Below are 27,465 nucleotides of genomic sequence, written 5' to 3'. Positions count from 1 at the left end.
CTGCATCTACGTTGTTTAACATAAATGCGATGGATACTTCAGTACAAACAAGTTAGACGCGTGACAGGTTTATCAACCAAAACCACATTAGCTGGTCACTCTTCTCAGGCTTTTAAAATACATTAAACGTCTTATGGCTTAAAACGAGGATTAATCATCCCTAGCAGAACCACCGAGGAAACAATGGCAAAACATTTGGTCCTTCTGCATCACCTCCTCAGAGCAGATGTACGATATCTACAGGGGTCGAAAGTGACATTTTAGGGAGTGTGGGGGACAGTTTGAAAATCTTTGATTGCTGATTAATGGTGTTAATATTAAATGAATGGGGGATGTTAAAATAAATCCACATATTATACTGCAATAAAGAGAAATATAACTTTTCAACAGTAAGTAATGACTGTAATATTAGTCTCTCCTTTATATATTTCTGATCTCCAGTTACATTGCAAATACACAAATGAGGAAACTGTAATTTCCTATAAGTAATTACCTCCACAGTATGTGCATAAAAGATCAATTTCAGGGATGCTGAGTCCACAGTCAGTTTATTATTGTAAAAATACTGAAATTTGTAGGCCTGGTTTTGAGGGATTAAAACCTGTGACCATTTAGTCAAGAATGAATAAAGAAGGCCAGGGGTTCAAGTACATTAAGGTGTGTATTATTAAAAAATCTCCAAAAGATAACAGTGCACAGTAATGTACATGTAAATCATAGTCTACAGTCTCATTTAACTGCATCACCACCATTTTCCCAAGGAGGAAGTTACAGAAACAGCAGTTGCAGGAGGCAGAATAACATTGAGGTTATCAATGCAGAAACTATCTCAACACAACTAACAAAGGAAAACAATTCAGATAAAAAAAGAACACCAATATAAATTAGATATGACTCTCCAAGAGACTGGTACTACACCGATTAAAATAAACAAAAACATCCAAACCAAACAAAAAGAAATAACATCATTGATTCTCAAAACATGAAAATCTTAGTTCTTCTATTTCACAAGTTGAAGAAAGCCGATCACAGATAGCTCTCCAACGACAGGTTTCCTTCAGGATTTGTGTCCTTTTAAAGAGTAACCGTTCAAACTCCTACGCTGTAGTTCCTCAAATCACATTAGTCAAGTTTAGATCTCCATCATTAAACAGCAGTTTAGCTTGTGACTTGTAACGTGCGTATGTGTTTCTAGCAATCTGAATATAGAAAACAAGACAACAACTCAGGCATTGAACCAAAATAATTCATCATCTGATACCGGCCCCTCGTTCATGCAAACACTTACAGTGACACTAAACAAACATGTGGTTTTGTTCTAAAACCACACAACAGCAAACAGAAAGAAAAGTGTGGCAGCAGGACATCGTGACTGATAATGAAACCATCAACGTCTATGTTTTGCATCAGAAAGAAAAAGAAAGTAAAAGCTCACAAGCCATAAAACTGGCCTGTCATCAGGACTGCAAAAGCAAGATTTGGGTGAAATTTTGGTCCTGAGGCCACAGGCCGACTCCAGATGACTGCGTTTACAAGAAAACATATGAAACGGGTTCCTGCATGTAAATACCGTGACCCTGATGAGAGGTATGATGTACAGTTTGTTTCTGCTCTACATTCTCTAAATCCATCACATGAATGAAACTGGTTCAAAAGGTTCTTTTATAATATGCTGCTGCATATGAATAAAATATTATTTTATATTCTACTCTCTCTGCTTTAGAAGTGTTTTATTAAAAGTTAGATGTCAACTGAAATTATAAAACAGATAAGTAATTAATCCACATTTTCACTGGTTTTGACTAATACGTTTTGGGATGAACGGTAGTAAGATGTAACAGCATGTTTCAAAATGTATCTCCTTCACTGTGAACAGAGTGGAAGAGGCGGCCAACAGAAACCCACCAACTTGTGGGACTGTACTGTACCCTCGGTGAGTCAAGTGGTCACAAAGAACAGCATCGTAAAGGGCTGAACATACATGTAAAAATCAAAGCCAATATTTGTTTCTATTTTTCACATTTCTACTGTCACACTCTTAAATGACTTTGTAATGTATTACAAGGAGAATCTGCTCTTTAAAGTAGCAAACAGAGTTTGGTTTGGGTGAATACAGGTTAAATGTACCACACTGACAGCTGTCGGCCAAACTTCAAATGTTCTTTACAGGTATTACAGCACCGGACAGGTCTAGACAAGACTAGATCTAATTTATCCCAGCATCATTGCTTCATTCATACGCCTACGGAGCACAGCTTCTTCCTATCAATGAACACCAAAGTTACGTTGTCGCCTACCAGAGACAGCTTGAGTCAATATATTAATATTATTCGGTGTAAGCTACTTGCTATAACATTTAAACAATCCATATGTAATCTACATATCAAATGTAACACACTGTTCCACTTTCTTCTAACCCTTCATTCAATACACTTTTTGCACTGTGGCATAACAATATTTCAACTACCTTCCACATCATTGCTGTATTTAAGCAGACCACAAAAGTCAGTCTAAATCTTGCTGCTGTACTGCACACTCCTTCTGTGCAACAAAAATACAGTATTAAAAGGGAAATAATCATAGGAACCACAGGACACTTTGGAAAAAACAGCAGAAGAACCTAAAGTCACTACAGATCAGGTCTCTGACACTCCAGCTGCAGATACACACTAAACTTCACAAGTCAAACCAATGACGAGACCACTGAGTTACTTTGCTTCTGGAGGAAACAAATTGTGTGTTTTTTTTTTGGTAATGACAATTTTTCCTGTTGCCTGAAGTCCCTCTAATTCTGCAGGTGTCACAATGGAGGCAATACGCGATGCTCTCTCTTCTCGGCCAGCCCACTGAGCCAAGAAAATCTTTCTCTGCATATTAATTAATTAATTAAATTCCAATTCATCCTTGACAATGAGATAAGCGATGTCACGTATGCCTCCCTGGAGGATAACCACAAGACGATTGTGTCTTCTATCTGTGGCAACAAGGTCAGCATTGATACATCTTTGGAATATGTTAGGGCTAAAAAATAAAGAGTTCAGATTTGTCTCAAACTTCATGATTCATGAACTATTTTACTGTTTGTAGTAGTGTTTTGTCTATTTTTCTCTACATTTCACAATCGTTCTACATATAAAAATCAAACAACGAGGTTAGTATGAACGAGTTAAGTTGCCGCCGGTCTCCTGCAAGCTGACCAGCAGGTCATCCATCTTCTCCATGTTCTGAGAGGCAGTCATGCTGTTCGGCACGGGCCCAGTTTGAGACAGGGACTGGTTGAGCAGAGACTGGATGTGCGCTTCGCTCTCTCTTTGGTTGTGACCAGACTGGCTAATGGCTATAATCTGATCCGACAGCGTGTTTCCCGGCGTGTTCATCAGGTGGTCACATTCTGCAGTCAGGGAACACAACGAGTTCAGATTCAATTCTTTTTTTTTTTTTTACCGTTTGTCGACTCTTACTATCTTTGGGCGCCAGGATGATGTCAACCTTACAAAGGGGGGGGGGGTAATAAAAAACTCTGGCTGGCAGTAGAACAGGATTCTATACAATGTTTGCCCAAAGCTAATTGTTGGCAGTCATCGATACAACAGGATTAAAGGTGTGTAGCTGTGCAATCGATTTCTCACCGTTCTGAATCCCAAAAAGGAAGAGGCCAGGTTGTTGAGGCTGGCTGGGCTGATTGACGCTCCCGCTCACAGACGTCTGAAACAGAGCCCCCGGCTGTTGAACGGGGGAGGCGCTGGTCGTTTGGAGGTTGGCCACGCCGTTCTGCGATGTGAACATGGCTGACTGCGCGAGCTCCTGAGTAGCTAGTGCCCCCTGCAGAGAGGCCATGTTCGGCTGAGGCATGTAGAGGCCCACTGGTTGCTCCTGCCGGTTGCCTGAGCTGCTGCCCAGCTGCATCGGCTGCTGCTCCTGAAATCGCTGCCGTGGATCGGCGGGGTTTCCCAAGGCCATGGGCTCGGAGCGATCCTGCTGGTCTACTGTCACCATGCCTGCCTGGGAGAAGAGCAGAGCGGGGTTTGGAGGCTCTTGGCAAACTAAGCTGCTGCTGGTCAGCGGTGGCATCTGACCCTGGCTGCCGAACAGCAGGCTGGAGGCCTGCTCCGGAGCGGACAGAGGGTTGTTGCAGAACAGCAGGCCGGCCTGCTGCTGCTGCTGGCCTGCCGAAAGGGTGTTTGCAGACGGATGTGGGGGCATGTTCTGAAACAGGGAGGACTGCAGGGCCGGCTGTGCGTGGGGCTGAGGCTGGGAAGGCTGTTGCTGCTCCATAGGGCTTCTCTGTGGGAGAGGGGGGAGCTGGGCCTGAAACACTGATTGGGGTTCAGGGGCGGGCGCTTGTAGAGCATTGAGAAAGGCCATCTGTTGCTGCTGCTGCTGCTGCTGCTGCTGTTGTTGAGCACTACTGGTTGCGAGCTGAGAAGACAGGGATGTCTGAGGGAGGAAAAGTCCAGGGGTTGATGGCTGTTGGTCCGGAGACTGTAGTACTGTCATGGTGTTTTGGAAGAGAGCGGCCTGGACCTGCTCCTGAGAGGCTTTCTGGAATAATGTTCCCTGTGGATCTTGTGTTTCAGCCAAGGAGCTGGGGTTGTGGAACATGGGTGGTGAAGGGTGTGCTGGGGTCTGCTGGAGAAAGTTGGTCTGAATCGAGAGCAAATCACTGGCCTGCTGAAAAAGAGACGCTTGTTGTTGTTGCTGCTGCTGCTGCTGCTGCTGTTGTTGTTGCTGCTGCTGCTGTTGCTGTTGTTGTTGTTGTTGGGCCTGTTGAAAAGGTGTGCCCTGGTTTTGCACCACCCCCTGTGAGGGTCCCTGCTGCTCTGCGTTCTTGGCCTGAGGAGCGTCCTGAAACATGCCACACTGCATCTGAATCTGTGACTCAAACAGCTGCTGCTGCAAAGTCTCCAAAACCTGCTGCTGCTGAAGCTGTTGTTGCTGCATTTGTTGCTGCTGAATTTGCTGTTTTTGGATATGCTGTTGGTGTTGAAGGTGTTGCTGCTGGTGTTTGGCCATTGAGTTGTCAGACTGAAGCGGTAAGTTACAGAACCCTTTGGCTTTCAGCTGCCTCACTGCTTCCTCCAGCTGGGCTACTTCGTCTGGGGGGAACAGAGGCAGTTGCTGCTGTTGAGGTGCAGGTTCTCCACACAAACCCCCCACAGCGCCAGAGCCGCCGCCGGGCCTGTCCTGTCCGAGACCCTCTATGGGCTCCAGGAGGAACTGACGTGATCCCGGCTGGAGCAGAGATTCGACGGGCACAGAGTAGGAGCCGGTGGCTGCAATGTCCTGCTTCTGAATAGTGCCTAAGGGCTCTGTGTTGGGAAAAACAGGAGCCTGGCTTTGGTCAGGTTCGCCTGCAGGCTGAGACAGATTGTTGGAGAATGGTCTGTTTTTATTTAGGTTGCCTGCAGCCATGTCTGGGTTCTGCTGGGTTGGGCACAGGTCACTAGTCTGCTGAAAACACAACATAAAAGATAAAAGATACCCATCAGTTTGCGTCAGTACTATTTTGTTGTTTTTATTGTCCAATCTGTCCACATAACACCTGTCTTTCTGACAGTTTAAGTAGTATTAACTAATTACTAATTAGCTGTATGTGATTTTCTTACAATAAAGTGATTGATGAAGCCTTTAAATAGTTGACAGATCAATAGATCACCTTGAATACAGCAGAAGATTGGAGGTTGCTGGTTACCTCCATCGGAGTGACATGTTCGCTTTTCACTAAACGCAACATCGAAGGCATCAAGTCACCATCTAGAAATGCAAAAGCAGCGCCAAGAAATACATGTTATTTTTTATGTGTTTTATTTTGCTTTGTGCCCAACTGCTCAGGGAAGTGGCAGTCACCTATCATTTGACAAGTACAGTATTAGAAATGCAAAACTTTCTAAACAGAGGCTACAATCATGGTTAGAAAGAGAAGTCAACAAAGGGAAGACAACCTTCAATTTGTTCATCAACTGAACAAGTCTTCACTGGAGAAGGCACCTCTTTCTTCACAGGAACATCATTCTTAGCTATTAGGGCAAACAACAGATTTTTATTCATATGAGCTCCAAAAATGATTTTAAAATCACCTTTTCAAAAAAATCTATGTTAACTCACATCACAATAATAGCTTGTTTTGTTTCGAGGTACATTAAGGACCTTGCAATTATAAAAAGTGCTGATGAAAGAGAGGGCTGTGTTCCTGAGTTTCGACATGGTTTATCCTGCTCTTGACTTGGGATACCTGGACTGTTATGTTCTCTCATCCTTATTAACCGTAGCCGGTCAGCCAGCTGTGGTGCCAGCGAGTAAATCAAAAAATGATGTTGTAAATAATGATCTTGTCATCAAGAATGTACATTTCTTTTCTCCTATTTAGATGATTGTAAAAAGGAACAGATGAAGGGGAACTTTGTGCGATTTAGCAAGTTTAGTCAAACAGGAACAAACCTGAATCTGGAGTGTAGGTAAAGGGCTGAACATCATGGGATCTCCCCGCATTGGTCACCACATAGATCCCCACACACACTGAAGAGGAGATGGATTGGTTCTGGTACGGAGGCACCTTCACTATCACGTGATTCTAAGGTAAACATACAAAGAAAATCAGCGAAAAATAATGAATACCCCAGTAGGTCTAACTGCACTTATCTAATCAGAGTCAAAGGGTGAGTCCATAAGAGCGTAATGAAAGTTCATCACTCGTATCTTTTGTCCTACGGACACATCACGAGCACAGGGGGGACGGGATTCACATTACTGTGGCTGCTGGAGATTAAAATAAAGGTAAATAAAGGTACAAGGTAGTTTGATCTACACAAATAGTGTGTCTTATAAAATCCAAAGGAAATATCTCAGTAAAATCATTTTCATATTAACTCATAATGCTGTTTAGGATATACTCAGTCGGTGCAACCTCATGCGACCATGTCTGCCAAATAAGATTGCTGAATCACAGTTGAATTGCGTTTTCATCACACCTGTAAACAACAGGTGTGATGAAAATGTAGAAGATGTAGCAGACGCATTAACTCATCTACCTCTGATCATTTTGTTTACGAGACGTGAGTCTAGACTCGACTGTTGAGACACACTCAGCACAGCTTTTGAGACTGAGGGTAATTAGGTCAGAACACAATGAGACTACTCAAACCTTTGAACCAGCAGTCATTAAGATGATTACATTTAAAGCCCCTTACAAATCTGAAAAGGCTGCTTCTTTCTCCTGAGCTGATTAGTGATTGGAAATAAAGGGATAGTTCAGAAAGTGGGGTTGTATAAGGAACCGATGATAGGGGGCGACACGCTACATGTTTGGAGAAACAGACAGAATCTAAGCAATGAACTGCGGTGGTAGCAGCTAAATGTATCTAAGCAATCTCAAAGAAATCTAAAAAAGAGAAAGCACTTATAGCTGTTGATTCCTTTGCTCTCCAAACTAGGCCCGTGGCGCGGGACACCTCCAGTAGATAATACGCAGACTATGGATAACTACAACAACACTTCAAAAATGATCTGACAGTAAAATCCTTTGGTACAAAAAAAACACAAGAGCAGTCACATTTACCTGGTGAAACAGCTCCATGTCAATCTCAGCCTCTGCCTTCCACGAGTTCTCATCTGGAGCAGATAGAAGACTTTAAAGTGAGTTTAAGGTTTGGCAAACAATTACAATCCATGTGCCTAAAATATCCACAGACAATAACATTCATAAAAAAGAATTATTTCTTACCAGAGACACTCTCCTGAAAAATTACTTTGGTGTCTTTCAGAAAGTTTTTTCCAATGATAAAGACCTCCTCTCCGCCTCTCACTGAACAACTATGTAGTGACTTCTTCAGGATTTCAGGAACTCCTGCAGGCTGAGCTGAAAACAGTAATACAGCGTCACTTTTAAGGAAACATTTTCAGACTTTTTAATGCAATTTCAGACATTTGAAATCGATTTTAAGGCCTTTTTGTAACCAAATTGAATTCTACTAAAGATGTATTAAAAGCCTGCAAAAAGAGGACCTTTTTTCATAAAATAGAAATACTGGATATTTCTTATCAGCCTGGAATGGCAATATGTTGAACAACCGTAAACCTAAAATAAGCCCCCGTTTCCTCTAACAAATATTAGGAATCTATTTCCCGTACATATGCCAAGGGTATTACAATTTTTGGGAAAGATATTTCCTTTGATTGCATCCTAACTCTGTGCAAACAATATAAGTTCACACACTCACCTCTATTGTTTTGCCCTTTCCTTCCCCTTTTCCCCCTGTCTCTCTCAAAGCAGTTCTCCCAAATCAACTTGAGCAGAAAAGTTATTTTAGCCCTCAGCGTTTTTTCTGTTTACAAAACCAACCACACCAGTGAAGCTTTACACATTATATGAACTAACACTTGAACCTGAGGGGATCCTTCACACTGTGAACCAGCGTGGACAAAGAAAGTCAACAGCCTCCAGACAGAGACTCAGAGGCAGGAGGTCAGAATGGTCATGTATTAACAATGAAAATTACAAATCAGCAGTCTGCTTTGCTTCTTGTAATTCTAGTTTGTTTTAGTGCATTGAATGATACTGGGATTTTTGCATTTATAATAGCCTTTCCACAGCAACACGAGGAGACTGACTTACTACACAGGATTGGATGGGAGGGAGTCTGTAGTGTGAGAACTGATCCATCCGGGCGGGGAATGTTGACCCGAAACACCAGCCGAGCGCGAGTGCTCTTCTTCTTCGATCCTGCCACACCAATACGAGCCTCGACATCAGCGTTACGGAGCTTTAAGATCCCAACACAGTCCAGCCTGCACAGACAGACCATGTAAGCTAGGAAAACTTGTTACAACCTTAGACACTCTATGATGAATAATGTCCTACCCTTAATGGATAAATAAGTATTGTATTAATAGTATTGATTAATTACTTTGAATTATCTGTAAAGTACAACTGGACATATACAAAGACACACTTCACCAAATTAAATCAAATTGAGTAATATGTTTCACAAAAACAAACCAATTAATTAAAATGTTAAAGTACACACGCTAGTGTCATGTTGGTGCTTGGATCAAGGGACACCTCGATGACAGTTGTGCCATCAATGTCCACCTCTTTGCAGGCTGTGGTGTTGCGACCAGTCACCCTGCAAGCTTGATAAAAACCATGAGGCTTGACACGTCCAGTGTCGTTGCCCACAAACACCTGCACGACCACCGGCTCATTCACTCCCTCCAGCTGTGTAATAAAAAGGAGAAAAGTCACACATTAGCAAAGGTCTTTTATTTACATGCTTCTCTACCTGTCCAGAATATTCTCTCAGTGTTGCCCGTGCTTTGTGGCATATTCTCATTGAATCCTGGTTTGTTTATCAGCACATCTTCTTGTGTGTTCTAGTCAGCCTCTTAAAACCCAACTTGTGTTTGTTATTGTTGCGTGTAGAGAGATGTGAGCATGTGTGTCTCTCTCTCTTGCTCTCACCTCCCTTTGTCCTGCAGGTGAGAGGTGGAGGTTTGGCTGGCCCTGCCTCCACAGCACCCTGTGGAATGGCTCACACTCCGGGCATTTCAGCCAATCAGAGATGTGGGACACTATTTAAAGCCTCTCTCGGTCTCTCTCTGACTTTGTCCATTAAGGTTTGTGGTGAGGAAGTGGTACTGAGGTAAGGCTGGGGTACCACGTACATGCATACACTCAGAAATGATTGGTAGTCAGGCCTTTTGTTGGAAAGGAAAATCTAGGCTTAATTTTATTGTACTTTTCTTATTGTGTTTGGCACAATCCCCACAGTTCACTCCCCCCCACCCATTTTGTAAATAATTTCATATCGTAAATAAATTTAACTAAATTTAAACTACTTTATTTAACTGCCTTACATAGTAAGTCAACTTTTTGAGTCCAAAAATGTCTCTCCACATACAATAACAGAGCAGATATTTTAAAAAGTTGGATCTGGCTTTGAAGAGATACCATTATGTTATTATATTATAACTGTCCATTTGATGGGAGATAAAACTCAAATCCATACTGACCATATTATATCTCTACAGTAACATTAATCCTTACACATCAAACATATTTGGCTTTTTTTCCCCATCTGCGCCTATAGCTCTAAGAATAGCAAAACTAAAACAATCTAGCCTCTAACATACAAACAAATCATTAACTTAACCTTAAGGAAGGACACACTATGGCAGAAAAGTTCCTAAAGAGGCTGTGTCAAAGTTATAACAGTTACCTTTATTGTGGGAAAGCCCTGTTGAGTGCGGTCCTTCACCGAGCCTCTGCTGCCTTCGGTCAGATAGCGAGCTCTGTGCTGAGTCTCTGGCTGGACGAGGATCCTCACTTCCTTCCCCTCACTTCTTTGAGGGTATTGCCTCGAAAGTGATCCTCCTTTCTGGTTTGTTGTCTGAGGATCATTAGAGCTGCTGCAAGGTTTGACAGAGATACCAGCAGATTATTTGTAATTCCAAAATTGTATCACAATTTCATTTTAGTACAACTTGGCGGCCATCTTCTGGGGTTGCAATAGAACAGTAAAGAGATTTCTGGAACTTGCTTTAACGGATTGTGGCCGTGTGCTTATTTGTTCAGGGACCTCCATCCGCTATGATGCCCTGAGCAATCCAAAGTCAACAGGCTCGGCATCAACCAAGCAGTTTCTATCGCCTGCTCTTAAAGAGTTCAGTTATCGGTTTATTTAATCTGCTTACACTAGGTCTTTCAGAGAGGCTTTGTTATTCACTATTGGCTGACCACTGTTTATACTTCAGGATCCTGCCCTTAGGTCAACATATACACTTTCATATTTATATGTAAATACACATATAAAACAAAGAAAAACAGCCATTCCTTATTATAGAGAAACTGTAACCACAACATTTTGGTTAATGAATTATGAAGCTAGTTAGCAATTCATTTCTCTCAACTTTAAATCGATTTAACAATAAATGGATGCAGCTCTACAAAATGTTTTTGGAAGAAGGTTTTTGTGTGCTCCAGTAGAGCTTCAGGGACTTAGAAGCTTGTGGTGGCTCTGGGATGAAGATGAGCATTACTTGGACAAAAGTATATTTACAGGTTAAACAAACCTTCCTTTGGATCCAGTCTTGTTGTCAGGGCCTAGTTGTGAAAGTACAAAGTGTGGACCTTTGGCACTGTCTGCGTCAAACACGTCCATGCTGGATTCCCCGCGTCCTGCAGACTTGGGGCCAGGCCTCTGACGAGGCGTACGTTTGCGGGACTTCCGTGGCACCTCAGTGTTGTCATTATAGGAGACAGCGCTTACGATGCTGAAGTTGGAGAGAGAGTCTTCCATCCAGATGCTGTTACTCTGCTCGGAATCCAGGGACGTTTCATTCTGGCAAGACATCCGGCTGTCGTCCAGCAGGTCTTGTGGAGGTGGAGAGATGTTCAGTACAGTGCGGCGCTTGGATGGGGTCATCTGATGATGCGGCTGGGCCTCCTGGGATGCTACGCCTCTTACTCCTCTTGGCTCACTGCTACTCCTGCTGTTACCAGTGCCACCTTCTGCCCCCATGACCTCAGGAACCACTCGGCTGCTCCTGGCATCCTCCGGGTCAACAGTGCCGCAGTGGACCGGGTCACTGGCTGAAGAACTGGAACGCATGGTTGTGGTGGACGAGGTGGGAAAAGCACTGCGGGGGCCTTCCATGGTCATAGAGGACATGGCATCTACAGTGCAGATAAACACACAATGAATAAAGGCCTTTTAACCAGTGTTGGCTAGCAGTCCCATATAAGCAGCAAAATTGATTTATGATATTTTTTGCTTTTGGTTGGCTTTTGTATTTTTGAAATTTTTATTTATCCAATTAAAATTTTGCGCTTTGCATTGGATCTTGAGTGTGTGTGTGTGTCTGTTGTGCTGAAGATTTGTATGTACATTATGGGTGGGGCTAATAGAGGGATAAAAAAGAGATGAGAATTGAGCTGTCCCCCTTATTGAAAAAAAAAGACATAAAATGCTTGTGAATAAACTAATGTATATTTATATAATTATATTATCATTATTATTAGCTTTTTGTTCATGTTTAAATGCAAAATTGGCCAAAATAATGTTATGGAAAGGGAAGTTGAAAACACTAATATGTACAATAAGATGCATGCCAATTATTGGAGCTTTAATTTTCTTTTTTTTTGCTACAAATGTTAATTTCGTTGGGACTGAACGTAGCCACAGAGACAAAATAAACAAGCTTCTGACCTATGAAGCAGAGAACTGCAGACCATTTTATATGCAGACACTCCCTGCTTCAGAGGGAACTTCCTGGAATATAAAAATGAGACAGCGAATGAGCAATAAGAGCTGAGCAGTAGAATGTATTCAGATTTTTTTAGAAAGAATAATTAGACAGGTTATTTGGTTTGTCAAAGAATATTGCTCCAGCATGCTGACATACACTGTAATTTCAAAAGCATTCAAATAGTTACAAAGAACTAGATGAAGTGGGGAAAAGTTGGGTTAAGTTACAGATAAAAAGTAAGAAGAAGGTAAGTGATGGTTACACTCCGGATTGTGTGGTGACTCATTAGTTTGCAAGACACACAGTCAGAAAGAAAAAGAGGCACATAAACAATATGGAGGAACTGTCACTTTGGTCAAGTATCAAAACACAAAAACATAGAGCATATTATGTTAAAAGCCCAAATTTATGACCAATGCTGTCACATGTCCAATTCTATTACAGATTTTGAGAGGTGGGCTATGAGTGTTTACCCTCCATTATACTCAATGCACTACAAGAAGGGTTTTAAAACAGTGGCTGACTTTTCCCCTCAACACTAGAATAAAGAATGAAGTCAGGTTAAAATTTGAATGCAGAACTTTTGTCAACCCCTCTAGCAGTGAGCATATAAAAGGTTTCTGGAGTGGATGCAGATCCCCTGGCTTCATAGGAAGCACGGACATCTTTAACAAAAACAATGCATGAGGAGCCCTCTGCGGTCTGGGGGATGCATGCTCACCTGCAGCTATGCATGGCGGAGACAAAGCCCTCCACGGCAGCAATAGGCTTAGTCAGAATTCTGTGAACTCCTTTGGCAACGGCTTGAATGTAATGGACGTTCATAAATATGTAAAAGTTTTCAATAAAACGTTTCAGTTTCCGTTCAATATAAAATGTACTTCTCCTTCTCTCTCCTCCAGGCACATCTTTAAAACCGGTTGGAGCGCAGGAAGTGGCTTTAATGGAGCCCGTCCTTGGATTTAATTAAACTCTTTTGAAGGCTTTTTAGGGACTTTTCATTAATAAATTGTTGTAAATGTTCAATACAAAGAGCTACATAGCTATATTTTGTAATATTATCTCCACACTATTAACTCGTTTGGACTAAATGTGTTACTTTTGTGACTTGCGGACATCATCGGACAGGAGAAAGGAAACCAACTACTATGTACAAAACCAGCGACACGGGGTTTTTTCTTTTAGATGTGTTTTAATGGTAGATCTTATAAACTTATGGTTATAAATTTGTCATTAATTCTTTGTCAATCATTTGTTACTATTTACTTGTCAAAGTTTTCTATTTGAAGAATACTATGTAACAAGATAATGCACAATGAAAATCTTCTTTGAAATGTTTAATATCAGGAAAAAAAAACAAGAACGTAAATGGACTTGTACAGTGCTTTTCTAGTCTTCTGACCACTCCGAGTGCTTTAACACTACACGACATCATTCACCCATTCACACACTGATGACAGGACCTACCATACACAGTGGCACCTGCCCATCAGTAGCTAACATTCACACACTGTAGTCAGCGCTAGAGGAGCAATGCTGGGGTTAAGTGCCTTGCCCAAGGACACATTGACATGCAGGTTAGCCGGGCCTGGGATCAAACCGCCAACCCTCTGATTGGAGGACAGCCGCGCTCCCCACTCACCCACAGTCACCCCATTGTTTATCTCTCTCTATTCAACATTGAACTTTTTTTGATTTAAGTAACATTTTAAATTACACTGTCTTATCGTGACGCATTGAGCAAAACATCTGTTGTTCAACTAAAATGCACCAAACCAAAGTGTTTTAAACATTGTAAGTGACCCGTTGCCCTTCGACTACACGGCAAGCACATTGATCAAGAAATTATTTATTTCTAAAATGACTATTTGCAACAGTGTGAGTTCAATGAGCTTATCATCCACAAAAACTGGATAGATTCTATCTGGGGTCTCTCTGGTTGCGTGTTTCTGTGTACGGTTTAAACCATTTATCTATTTTATTGTCCGTTTACATAGAGGAAATGTAAATCTGTGATACATGACCTACATTTCATCATGGTACCAGGTGCTAACTGTTAACATGTGTTTTTACTGAGTATAGAGTATAATCAGTCCTGCTGAAATAGGAGAAATAAAGATTAAAGGAGCATGATCCTACCTGATGGTAAAGCAGCTGAAGGGGGGGGCCCTGCCTCTCCGCCGCTCTTTTGACTCATGGCTTTCAGGCTCTGCTGAGTGAAGGAAGGCAGCTGTAGCTCTCTGGCAAGAAGGTCATACGCAGATTCTGTTCAGAGAGGCAGAAACACGGGGATGATCAGCGGATGTGCCAACAGGAACTTTTGAGACTCATTATTTAAACTTGTCAACTCAATGACCAGCTCGTTGTGGACATGGAGCGATTCATTTCACAATAGACTCTGACATTAGAGTATGTAAGTACATTTTTAGTGGGTATAAATATCTTTCTTAGTTAAATGAACAGTGTCTCGCATTTATTGAAAGCAATTAAAAATCATTTTGAAAGGGTTTTTCTTTTTATTCAGCTGCCACAAAGACTGACTTTATTTCTTTATAGGGAACAGGTCCTATTCACGGTGTCTGCCACATTCTCATCATGCTTTCAAAGGGAGGGTAGGAGGGTGGAGATTCAATTGATTGCTATCTGCAGCCTCACCACTAGATGCCACAGAATTCCATAAACCAGTCCTCTAACAGCGACAATGACCTTCTGCCTACTTAGAGAGCTTTGCCAATTTTGCGTTGCCCTTTTGCAACATTGTCAAACATAAACAAAAAGTCTCTGTTTGTAATTCACCTTATTTCAAGCTCCTCAATATCCTCTCCTCCAGTTCTTTCCCACCTACAATGCGAGTGGAGACGAGGGAAAGACACGAGGGATCTGATCTTTCTACATTATGGATGTCTTTGCACAAGGCTGTCCATTTTGTTTTAGCTCAACTGTTAATTCTGGTCTTTGAGGACGCAATGACAATGACCAAACCAAATGGGGCAAAAAAAGCATGAAACTACAAGACCATGGAGATAAACGCAAAATCTCTGGCATGCGGAATAAACAGCACATCTCATCACCAACTGGCTGCACTGTCGTACAAAGCTTTTTTCTCTCCTCTCCGTGGCTCCCTCAGGCCCAGCAGGACATGGGGAAGGGAGAAAGCCTTGGGTCAACAGCATGACAACACTTTTACTAGCAGCCTTATTCATCATCAAAATATTATGGTATGAACTTAGAGCGACCATTACAGTCGCCTGACTCTCTCCTCTGCAAACTGCCAGCTTTAATTACTTGCAGCTGAGTCCCAGGGTTCGGTGTGTATATCAGATACTTAACCCTCCCATTGTTACCACTCGCTGTGCACAATAGACAAACCTGGGACATATTGAAACCAGCCCATGCCTCTTCATTCCAAAAGCCCTCCAGTCTCCTACAGCTCGCTTTAGAAGAGTAGGGAATGCTGGTTCCCAGAAAGGGAGCTTAAATCTGGACTCTGCAAACTCATATAACTCACACTGAACCACACATGCACACAGAACTCCAGTGTGGTTTTGCTGGTTATTTGCTAAGTTCTCCAAACAAAATCCCAGGCACACACGCATGCACACAAACGCCCCCCCCCCCCCCCCCCCTACCACCTCCACAAAAAACACTTTCTCTGCCCCTGCATTTACACTTTAACTCAACAGTCTCCTCGGTGCTCACTGACTAACGGCACATGCAGCAACATGTGGGCGAGCAGCACTTCCAGTAAACGGATTGCCAACCGCACCGACAGAAAATATGTACTCTTCTCTCAGAGCAGTGGTCTTGAATGACTGGCTGGCCTGTTCAAAGTATTTCCACAGTCTCTCGATGTTTTAAAAGACAGAATCTTTTTTTCTCTTTTTGCCTTGTATATGTTTGTTCGACAGAGTGCTATTATTCATGTGCAGGTGACAGAACACTGTCCCTTTCACACAGCAGAAGATTTAAAAACTAAAAAGTCAGCCTTGTTTGCCGGGAAATAAACTCACGCACCACGTGGTGTTTTGATTAAGACTTAAGACTGTAGTCCTCTTATGCAGACCACTGAGGAAAATCTTTCATTTTCTTTCCAGTCTGTGACTGCGATCGCCTGCGAGCATAGTGACAGATTAAAGCCTGACCAAACTATTCACACTGACAAACAGCATGCTCGGGTAGTCCGTTTTAATTAGGCCTACTCGTGCTATTAATGCATTTTGAGAAATTAAATCTGAGTTGTAAAGTGGCGATCTTCCTTGACCTCTTCACAAATGTCGCTTCAGTTCACGTTCAATGCAAACAGGAGGATAAACAAACACATTCACTTGAAATTCAGGTTTTACTTCAGAAATCCTGATTAAAGTTCTATGTTTTTGGAGTCAAATATTTTTGCTCTTTATATCCTCACCATACCTTGTCATATGACTGTACGGTAAGTGTTACAGGCTGTAGGTGAAAAAAGAAAGCACTCACCATGTGAATGGCAGGACTTACACTCCCATTCATTTCCCTCACATTCCTGCTGCTTGCTCTTACTAGCCCCGGCACCTGGGGCGTGGCAGTTTGTTTTTTGGCTGAGTGACTGATTTAACTCCCCTTCAGTCCCCCTCCTCCACCCAACCTACCTCTGCCCGTCTCCCTGTCTTGTTTACTGTGCTCCCCGACCCCTTTCTGTACTTGCTCAACAGGTTAGTGGCATTGTCATGTAGAATCCTTTCAAGCAGAAATGAGGCAAAAGGATAATCTGCTGCCTTGAAAAGAATTCAGGCTACAGAGATTCCTACAGTTCCTACAATGTTCTTTTTGGAACTGAGCAAAAAGTGATACAATTAAGGTAAGTACATTTAGAGATGATTCCAAGCAGTGAAGGGAAAAAAGAAAACAGGCAGCAACAAACCATGTACAACAACCCTGAAATGTTTACAGCCAAGCCTACATGAAGGCTGCCAGGGAATCCATAGCAACACGAATCCAGGGACAAGACTTTTGAGCGTTTGAATCTCTCGTGAGATTGTGTGGGGAAATTTTACAAATTAAACAGCATTACCAAAGTGAGACATTATATATATATATATATATATATATATATATATATATATATATATATACACACACACACACACAGTGTAGCATAACTCTGAATCATCCCTGTAAATGTCACATTATACTATTTGACATCGTTGATTGCTAAGGGATAACACTGACAACCAAATTTACCAAAGTTGTCTTTACGTTATCATAAATGTCCGTTTACCTACATTTTTTAATGATTGATATTTATTTTGGCTGGTGTGTTATTATACAACTATTATATCAAACATGATCATATGGTAGATATTTGCCAGAATTTTTGATCATAACTTCTCTGGTCAAGAATTCTGCATGGTGACACAAACATATTATGTATGGATGGATGTATTTTTGAACTAATCTGCATTTTAACACTATTCATTTCTACCTCATTATTTCTGAAATCACTAATAGTCATTCCCAAAATTCCCATTCTTGAATATTGTTTTTGGTTCAGTGAAACCTCAAGTATTAATGCAGACTAACGAGTTATCTAGTTAATAGTTAGTTAGTGAAACCCAATGCAAATCAGCAGTAACACAGACTGAACCCTAAAAAATTTTTAACAACCCCGTATCAAGAACTACACATTACAATCCTCTACGAGAGTGTACGAGAGCCATGGGGTGAAAACATCCAGCGGGTGTTTTGTCTTCTATTTCCAATAACAAGCAGCAGATGGAAATGGTCTCATGCGAGAAAAGCCACTTGGCAACAAGTCGTAACGGCATCGATAAACAGGGGCCCACTGAAGGTAATGCAATGAGATGTAACGCTGTCTGATTTTGTTAAAAATAAAAAATTTGATGGTTTTATCATTTTGGATGAAGATCAATACAGATAACGGTACCATGAATCAGTTCTGAATAGAGCTCCACATGTACCATATACTGTTGAGTGTTCAGATACACTCTTTATTCTAGATAAACTTAACTTAAGCCTAAAATCAGGTCCCCAAGCATAGAGACGGTCACTAAAAAAATCCACATGATTGCATCAGACGTGATGACTCAAATATGTTGTAATAAAAGTCAAGGGATTTTTACTCTGATGCACAATAGCAGCCACTGGAAGTGATGTCATTGCATTTAACCACAAGTTGCATTAAGGAAGGATGATGAGAACATCAATAGAATTGATTCGAATGATGAGAAAACAAACGAGAAAACAACAGGATGTGTGAAATGTTGTACTTGTTGATTGACATGTTGCAACAGTAGCATCACAACAGCACTTCAAGCTGCAGCGCTTTGAGTCAGGAAAATATTGGACCAAGCTACAAGTCAGCCGACAAAGAAACATACAAGGTTAGATAAAAGTCAGGCCAAGATAAAATGGTTAAAAAGATGTACTCATATTGAATATGTGTCTGCAACTTTTAATTAGGTCGACCCAAAACCAAAATGCAAATGTAAACATGTTAGCACTTTGGTAATTAATTCCACAATCCCATAATCTTAGAGCTTAGTCATTTTTTTTAAAGTGTAATGTGATTTATTCTTCCTACAGAGTCTTTTGAAAAGCTCATTTGTGACACAACAGGCTCAGACTTTGTGGCATGTAGCTCTCTCAGTCAGCCAATCTGAGAAGTGACCAAGAATGACGACCAGGCATCAGTTTACATGACTTGCTTTCAAAAAACACCCACAACTAAACTGTCTTTGCAAAACAGCCCATAGAGGCTCCTGTGAGGGCTAAACCAGCAGCTACCGGTCAGGTTTGAAAATGAAGTGGCTTGTCAAATCCAAACTCCTCTCACAGGTGCAACAGGATTTAATTATGATAGTAGAAATGAATAAAACTCGTAAAAAACACAACGCACATGCAAAGTCACCCACGGGCAAACGACGAATACACAAAGAAAAAATGGTATCCTTTCACACACACTTACTGGAATTGTGTGCAAAACGTCTATAAAACTCTTTTAAAAGGAAGTTACTCTATGACTCAGAGACGAACACACGCACACTACAAACAGACACTTACTAACAGCCTACAGTATTAAACAGCTGCATGCCAAAACGTTTACTGTGACTTCTCTCAGGAAAACCTTTGCTGAGGCAACAGGAAGAGCCTTTAGCAACAGCCCTCGTCCATGGCGTGACATTGGCAAGCTGCAAGGCTAACTGAATTTGAGGTAGTTTTCATTCCCGTTACATTGCAAAGAATGGGGCCCAATCCACGGGGGCAAATAAGACACCTGGCTCTGTATGGAGATGCTAGTCATTTACCAGCAGCTCTAAAACTCTCTCAATACGTTGTGTTGTATCTTGTTTGTTTACGCCCTGGACATACGACTATCGGAAATTTCAGGATGTTAATGCTCCAAGCAAGGAACTGTCTTGATTGACGAGACCCCGTCTGGGCGATATCCCACTTGTTATTACATACTGCCGTTTGTGTGGACCGAACCAGCAACGGTGACAATGATGAGTTAAAGGCGAGGTGGCAGACCAATTTAGTTATTTTTGGACATGGCCAGGCTTCACTGTTACCCCATTCTTCAAGTCTTTGTGGTAAGCTAAAAGGTAGCTTTGTAATCACTGTGCAGACATGAGAGTTGTATGAGTCATCTAATCAATCTTTTTGGATAAAAGAAAGATGAAAAGAAAGAAAAATCCTTGTGATAACAAAAGAGAAGAAAAAGGTTGGTCCATGGTTGGGTATGCGTCAGCATGACAAACAGAGAACCTTAATGACCAAGGGACTGCTAACACAATAAATACAATCAGTAGATGATCGTGATTTCAGTGCCTCTACAATCACAATGAGCATGTTTTTAAAACATTATTTGGCATCTGATGTCTTGATCTGGACACCTTTTGGACTGATGACAAAGTGGGAATAAACAGAGGAAATAGCTGGCATTAGTTCAACATTTAGTGTAGATTACGTTTTTTTACATCCTGCTGTACTGAGAAATACTTAACTGTATAGTACAGTGTAAGAATAAAGTAATATAAACACCAGAAATGTGCAAACCAACAGTTTTTCTGTCATTATTGTGCAAGTTGTATTTCTTTAAGAGATTTTACATATTACAACATGTCCCTCAAGCTCACCTTCCCGACCTCGACTGATCTGACGGCTTCAGGCATTAATTACCTGAGAAGGCTTGACCTGATTACTCAGGTAACACCCGACAGGGCAGCCTTAGAAAAAGGTGTCCGAGAATCAGCTAATGCTGCTCCCACACAGCTGAAGGAAGTTGTTGTTCCGACATTTGTTGGACAAATTTTCAGCAGAAGAGTAGTAGAACTCGTTTTGTGGTACAGGTAGATTTGGCTGAGATTCCTGTACAGTCTTGTGTCTTATCAAGTAAGAATATAACCATAGCATACTGTTTAGTACTAATTTCTCAATACACCGCTGTTGCAGTCAAAAGAAAAATTCTATTAGCAGCTGGCCTACAAGGTAGATTTAGTTTATCGCCGGCACAATTTAATGTGCTTACTGCGATACAATAAATAATACAATGAATATGTGACTGATGAATAAAACAAACAACAGATATGTTTTTCTGAGTTATTGTGCCTGACTTCAATAAGACCAAGGAAGAAGTAACATTGGCTGCTAAATTGAAAAATGGCTTACTACATACATACAAATGTACAGCTTTTTAAAAGAAACCCAGTTCGCGATGACCTGTCCGGAGCCAGAGATTCCACCGCTTGTGGGGGAGGGACACAAACTTGACCTTTGATTTTAAAGAACAGTGTGGCAGGACCACTTGCCACAAGGTCAAAAGGACAATAATGTAGTCATGGTGAAAAAAGCAGTTAAGGATCTTGTCCTGTCAGGCTATCAATTCTTTTTTAGATATTGATTTGAGTTCAATGTAAAACTTTGGTAATTAATCCTCATACAACAGACATACATAACTCTATTTATCTTAATGCTTCCAGTCTTTCTATCCATATAATACTATTCTTGTTTATCTACTCATTTATCAAGTTTGAAAGCTGTATGAGGGTGAATGATGCCTTTGATACTGTGGTTGGATGAATGAGGTTCCGTATTTACAGAGTAGAAAAAAAACCCTGTGTACTCAAACCAATAAAAAGAAAGAAAGCTTCTATCAATTAGATTGTTCCTGATGAATTAAGTAGATGACATATGAATGAGTTCTTCAAAGCTTAACCCGTGTCCAGATTAAAGCTTGCCGTGTGGGTGCAGAGACGGTTGGTTAACGCCCCTTTCAATGGCACTTTCCTTTTACTAAACAGAACAGTACCAACTTGATGATGGTCCTGCATTGATGAACAAAAATAGGTACTACTTCAAGTGAGAATTTCTCTGCTACAATAATCTGTCTTCCTTTCTCTTGACCTCGGCCATAGCAGCCACCTGTCCGTTTGCAAACATCGTCAGTGTCACTTCAATGAAAGCGGCGAGAGAGAAAGGCAACAATGACAGGATGTGAGGGGAAATTGCCTGGCCAGTCGGCCAGGGAAGTAGCAGCAAAGATTAAATGAAAACACAAAGCATGTGGAGAGACCACAACGGTTAAAGGATGAATCGTTATACTACTTATTGTAAAAGGTATTCAGCATTCTTGAAGGTCATGAAATACCTCACTGCATGAGCCTCTAAGAGTGGACCTCGTCGTGTATGAAAAGATTGAAAAATGTTTAATTTGTTGTGGTGTCTCAAAAAAGCCAGTGCTCGAGGGCCGTTTACTTCCTCTTGTTGTGACAAAAGTCAACTGACATGGTATCTGCCATGTAGAGATATTTAGAGAAACGCACAAATAAATAAATAGAGCCAGAGTTCGAAGCTTATTGCAGAACATGAGAATGAAACACACAACTGCAACAACGAAATCATAAAATTGATAAAATTGTATTACTAAAATAGTCAAACAACAAATTTCATCATAGATTTGTTGTGTTGCACGATTCTTAGTTACGCCCCTCAATATTTCGCAGACAGGTTTGAGTATATAAAGTTGAGTATGAGTTGAGCGCAGAGCAGAGCTTTGAGTGAGAGTTTGTGAGTGTGAGAGCCACCACAACCCTCATCTCAGTCCTCAAAAAACCTTGAATTCTGCCTCAAGTGGCCATTCTATGAACTGTTGTTTTTAGTGTGTTTCTGTCTTTTTACATTGTGCAGGACTGGATGTCGCTGCTTGGTCAGTGTTCACCAAACTCCTTTTTGTTTGACTATGTTTTAAACAGATAATTATGTACTATATATATTATATATATATATAATATTATATATTACTATATGTATATTATATATAATCACCATATACATCACAGACGCTGCCTCCTATTGGTTGGTAGTCAATGTGTGGTGTCTTCATGTGCATATGCAGGAACCACCTTTCCCTCGTTTTGAGTCAGGGAGAGGATCCTTTCAGCCAAGATTCATCACACTTAATAATTAATAATAATAATAATAATGACTTAGCTCAGAATCATCTTACTCGGGAGAAACAAAAACACAAGGGGTGAGTGTTGGATCTCACAAGTGCTTTTGGGTTTTGCAGAAGCATGTGAGAAATCCTCCAGGCCATAATTAGAGGGAAAAGCATCAGCCACCGTGGCCTCTGGCACTCGACCTCTGGAATAGGAAGACATTGTCTCAACACTAAACCAATGAATTTTACAAAATTCGGCTGGTTTTTAAAATGCATCTTTTCTGCTCCATTTTGCATCTTCATCTTCATTTTGCAATATGCCAAACTTTAAATCAATCCTCATGTAGGTGAAACTACAGTTGAACAATTCCAATCCAGTTTGACACAACAGAACCGAAACCGTGCTGTCGGGTTGTCTTCTGGTTCGATTCCTTGTTCCCTATTGACCTGCTAACCTAGAATATGCCGAGGGGACAAAGTGTCTGCTTTTAAAGGATTTGTGGGTTTGCTGATAACCATAACCTGGTACATATCTACAAACTTGCATAATAACGCCACCAAAATATCAAGATGAGTAAAGGAGATCAAGGACATCTAGGGGCAAAAATATTTTTTCCAATGATATATTACAAATTTTTGTCAAATACAATTCTGGCTTTCTGATAATTTGGGGATATGCTGTGGGAATATCTGGTAAGAGTTTACAAAAAAGGTCAACATTAGCTTTTGAGCAAAATATGTATAAAGTGTAAAAATTAGACAGATTAGAGGCTGCTATCTACTATGACATAAAATGTACTAATAGTACTAAAAACCACCCCGAGAATGCAACTAGTTGTTAATGACTGCAACACCAACAAATAACCAAAATCCTGTAAAATGTTCACCTCAGTTTAAGATTTAGTTGCTAACGTTTTGACGGGTTGAACTACTAATTTATTGATTAACCGCAGCCAAAACAAAGTCACAAGTGGGCAGTAAATACCAGCACAGGTGATATTCCGACCTGTCCCTGATAAGTCTTTTAAATATGTTTGGTTAGTATTAATGATTAATCAAATTGATTTAAAAGGAGTTGAAGAATGGGCACCACTACTTCTACTTTTGTTAAGATACACACATAATTAATACATCAGAACATTATCCTTGAATATGTTAAACGTTAATATCCAGTATAATTTATGAGGCTTTTCAATTTTAATGCTCAGGCGACATGCAGATGTGGTAAAAAATACAAAAAATTGCTTAATATCTGTCTGTAAAGTAGAAAGGATCCATTAAGTGTTTCAATTTATATTATTTTTTGAAGTGCTTTTCCTTTTTTCTTATCCACAGCGAAACAAATATCTAGCTCTTCTTTAGATTATTCAAGAAAGCAGCCGTGTTAAAATGTTGATCACGTTGTCCTAGAAACGCCACCTCAATACATGTCGACAAAAGATACAACAGCAGGGGCAGGATCTGTTCCAACACCACACTCAGGCATTGAAGACTGAGGGCCACGGGCAACATTCAAAGACCCTAAAATAAGCAACTTACTATCATCAGTATCTGACAGCAGTAGAGTCTGAGACGTATAGCATCTGACCAATGTGAGCATGAATATTGCAAATGAATGTTAAGCATCTGGCTGCTACGTTTGTGTCAGCTGGCAAATAACTGATCAAAGCGGTGTCAACCAAACACACTATGTGAAGTATGCAGAACAGGTTGGAGTTGATGTTACACACATGAAGGCATCGTAAAGAATGCTATGACCTCCAAACCCTGAATGTCACAATAGTTTCAGTGCTCTCGTCTTCACAGGACGTGCGAGTTAATTAAGTCAGCGTGGAAAACATTAAGAGAAAATATATCTCGGTTTGCTGTTTTAAAGGAATTTGAGTCCAGAGTCCATCTATTGTCGCATTTATGACGGATCAGTCACACTCGCAAAACCTATTGCAACAACACATTTATGAACTCTGAATACACTTTTCCCAGTTTTTCCCTTTATGTTATATTTTCTTTCATCATCAGATATCTACAACCTTTTAAGGCAATCAAGTCATTTTAAGCGCATGCCGCTAAGTTTGCTTAACAAAGCAGAGTCAATATTAATAGAGTGCTATTTAAGCCCAGGTTTACACACAGGGCAGCCAGGGGGTTAATGATTGACCGGGCTTTGGTCGGTGTCAATATAAAAAAAGATTTAAACTAAACTATGTCAAGATCTGCGGTCTTACAATTGTTAACTGAGGTCGATAGAACTTACGGGAAAGCCATAACATTCTTCCCCATTGATGTGAACCTGGTGGGAAGACATTTTATGATGTATGTTAACCCGCCGTCCCTTACCAACCACAAAAGGTGGTATGACTAGCATTCCTGTCCTGAGTGCCATTGTTACAGCTTTTCCTTGATATTCCCCGAACTACTTTTGTACTATAAATACGTATTTTTTCATTGTGTTTAAGCTGATCAAAATGGACTTCTAAAAAAGTATGACTAGTTCATACTGACTTTGAGAAGTCAAAGTAATTGGATCTTTTCTTTTATACCCAAAGGACAATCCCACTGACAAACTGGGGGAGGGTTGGCTGTGTCGGCAAGATGCAAAACTAACTTCACACACGGCGGAGTTGAGAAATACACAATAGCTTGATTAGTACGTAAACAAGGTAGGTATGCTAAAGAAAGAGGTTACTATTGTTTGAGATCTCAAAGTAATCTCTGCTTATTTATTCTGTGCACATGAAATTGATTAAAGTGCACAGTATAACAGGCAACAGGTAACACCGAATCCATCAATCAATAATGTGAGTCGCAGGTATATTGATATCCACAGATAAATCAGTGAAGGAAGAACAATACACTGCAGTATGTAAATGGCAAAGATTTGTTGAGTTACGTTAAGCTCATTTCTCAACTGCTCAGTACCTTGATCCCAAATCCTAGCTGATTATATAACTGAATGTGTTGTATATTTAACTTTTTCTGTTTTGGGGGATTTACTTATTTATTATACCTTTATTGTAATGTTTAGTTTTCCGTTTTATACAGACGCCTCTGGTTGAAAAGCCCACTATGCTGCTACAAACTTCCCCACAGTGGGCGTAGCACAGGACTGTCTAATCTTGGGTAACTTTATTAAAAAGGCATACTATGCAGGATTTTCCTTAAATCAAGTCATAGACAGAGAAAAGTAATCCCTCTCAATCATCCATCACGGACTAATAACCTTCGCCTGTATCTTATTATCATTGTGCTGTGTTTGGCTGACATTTCTGACACCAGCTATTGCGCAATGGCTGTATCCTCAGGAAAGCTAAACACAGAAAAGGGGAATATAGCAGCGCAAAACGCCAAGAGGACCAAGCTCTTTCAAATCGGGAGTGGTTCTAAATTGCAGAGGAGGGGCTCCTTGAATGTTGTGTTTACAAACAGCAAAGAACAACTCCTGCCTTTTATGCATGTATGGGCTCATTCTAACGTGTTTGTTTATGTTAATTTTCTATTTATTGAAAAACAAAAAGCACACGAGTAATTAGCTAGCTTCGCACATTGTCATGATGGTTGTACTCTTTTCCCAAGCATCTAGCAAAAAAGTTTGGTAATTGTTTGTTAACGAAAACGTTTTGATAGATGCTTGTGACGAATCATATTTTCCAACACATCTCCACAAAAGAGCCTTAAGTAGATGAACCCTTATATATTATGATATTTACTGGGAATAAACATGCCATAACCCTTTTACTCAGGCTCCCAAACTGGTCGCAACCCAGTCTGTGATCACGGGCCCACTGAGGGCGGCGTAGTCCACACATACCATTCAGTCTTCACATACAGTCCTGAGATGTGGCCTTCACCAACAAACCAGAAGAAATAGACTGCGCTGCTTTTCAGCTTAAGGGGAAAGTAAACTGGTTTGACCGGTGCCCATGAAGCTGCTGAAAGAAAAACACCCCCCATAAAAAGAAAGTGTAAATGTTAACAGAAAACAGAGGCATCGTTGTAGCGAATTATTACAAACCTAACTGTATTGTTATCAAACTTGGAGCATAAGGCAGTTTAAAGATGTATGAAACCGAGGGAGCTGAACGTCACCACATGTTACTAGACAAGCTCCACACAAACACACACGCACCTTTTCATTAACTACAACTTGAGCAGAGACAACAGCGACGACACGTGAATGAGAGTCAGTTTGAGAGCCGGCGTTACCTTTAGAGAAGAAGGATTTGGGAGGACTCAGATCGAGGTCCTTGCTGAAAAGGGTGATTAAGTCAGAGGGCATCGCAATCCCTCTGAGTGAGAAAACCGGACACTCTCAAGTCACTCAGCGGTGTTTCCTTCTCTCTGACTGTCAGGAAACCTTCGACCTGGCGTTCAGCAGACTGCGGCGTCGTTGTGGCTGGATGACCCGCGCCGCTGTCACTTGGCCGTTACGTACCCCTCCGGCCGCCTACTACGCATGTTGATTTTTTTCACCAGAGAGAACCCGAGCCGCGCCGGTAGACCACGCCCACACCGATGACGCAATACGTGTAAACGACGGAGGGCCTGTTCGTGCGTAATGAAAAATCCATGGTTTGGTTGGAATCCGTTCAAACTTTATACGGGTTTCTGTCACACAGCACACACACAATATTGATGCTCATGTATTGCGCCACAGAATGCCTTATAATAATAATACTAATAATGATTCCCCTTCTTCGTATTGTGCATGACACACTGAATTAAATATGCCATAGTTATTTTTATTAATTCCATGCTTACCCTACTACAATATTGTGAACGAGTCATAT

General features: G+C 41.0%; 1 protein-coding gene across 4 annotated transcripts; it reads right to left on the bottom strand.

Annotated features, from left to right (window-relative positions):
• Nucleotides 1-531: 531 nt before the first annotated feature.
• nfat5b (nuclear factor of activated T cells 5b) lies at nucleotides 532-27,138 on the bottom strand. Of its 4 annotated transcripts, none has more exons than XM_037449298.2 (13): nucleotides 26,882-27,138; nucleotides 14,383-14,508; nucleotides 11,068-11,671; nucleotides 10,215-10,404; nucleotides 9,024-9,214; nucleotides 8,612-8,784; nucleotides 7,721-7,855; nucleotides 7,556-7,608; nucleotides 6,439-6,571; nucleotides 5,943-6,017; nucleotides 5,657-5,754; nucleotides 3,630-5,451; nucleotides 532-3,391 (listed from the first exon to the last, which is right to left on the bottom strand). In XM_037449298.2, exons 1-13 carry the CDS (start codon nucleotides 26,952-26,954, stop codon nucleotides 3,153-3,155), a joined length of 3,912 nt encoding a protein of 1,303 aa, XP_037305195.2. In that variant the 5' UTR covers nucleotides 26,955-27,138; the 3' UTR covers nucleotides 532-3,152. The 4 variants fall into 4 exon arrangements, with proteins under 4 accessions (XP_037305195.2, XP_037305202.2, XP_037305212.2 ...); XM_037449305.2 differs by having other exon boundaries at nucleotides 3,630-5,448; XM_037449315.2 differs by having other exon boundaries at nucleotides 5,693-5,754.
• Nucleotides 27,139-27,465: the final 327 nt, after the last annotated feature.

Source organism: Pungitius pungitius, chromosome 4 (assembly GCF_949316345.1).
Source record: "Pungitius pungitius chromosome 4, fPunPun2.1, whole genome shotgun sequence".
NCBI lineage: Eukaryota > Metazoa > Chordata > Actinopteri > Perciformes > Gasterosteidae > Pungitius > Pungitius pungitius.
The sequence above is the reverse complement of the archived record's forward strand: the minus strand, read 5'-3'. Positions and strand labels throughout refer to the sequence as shown.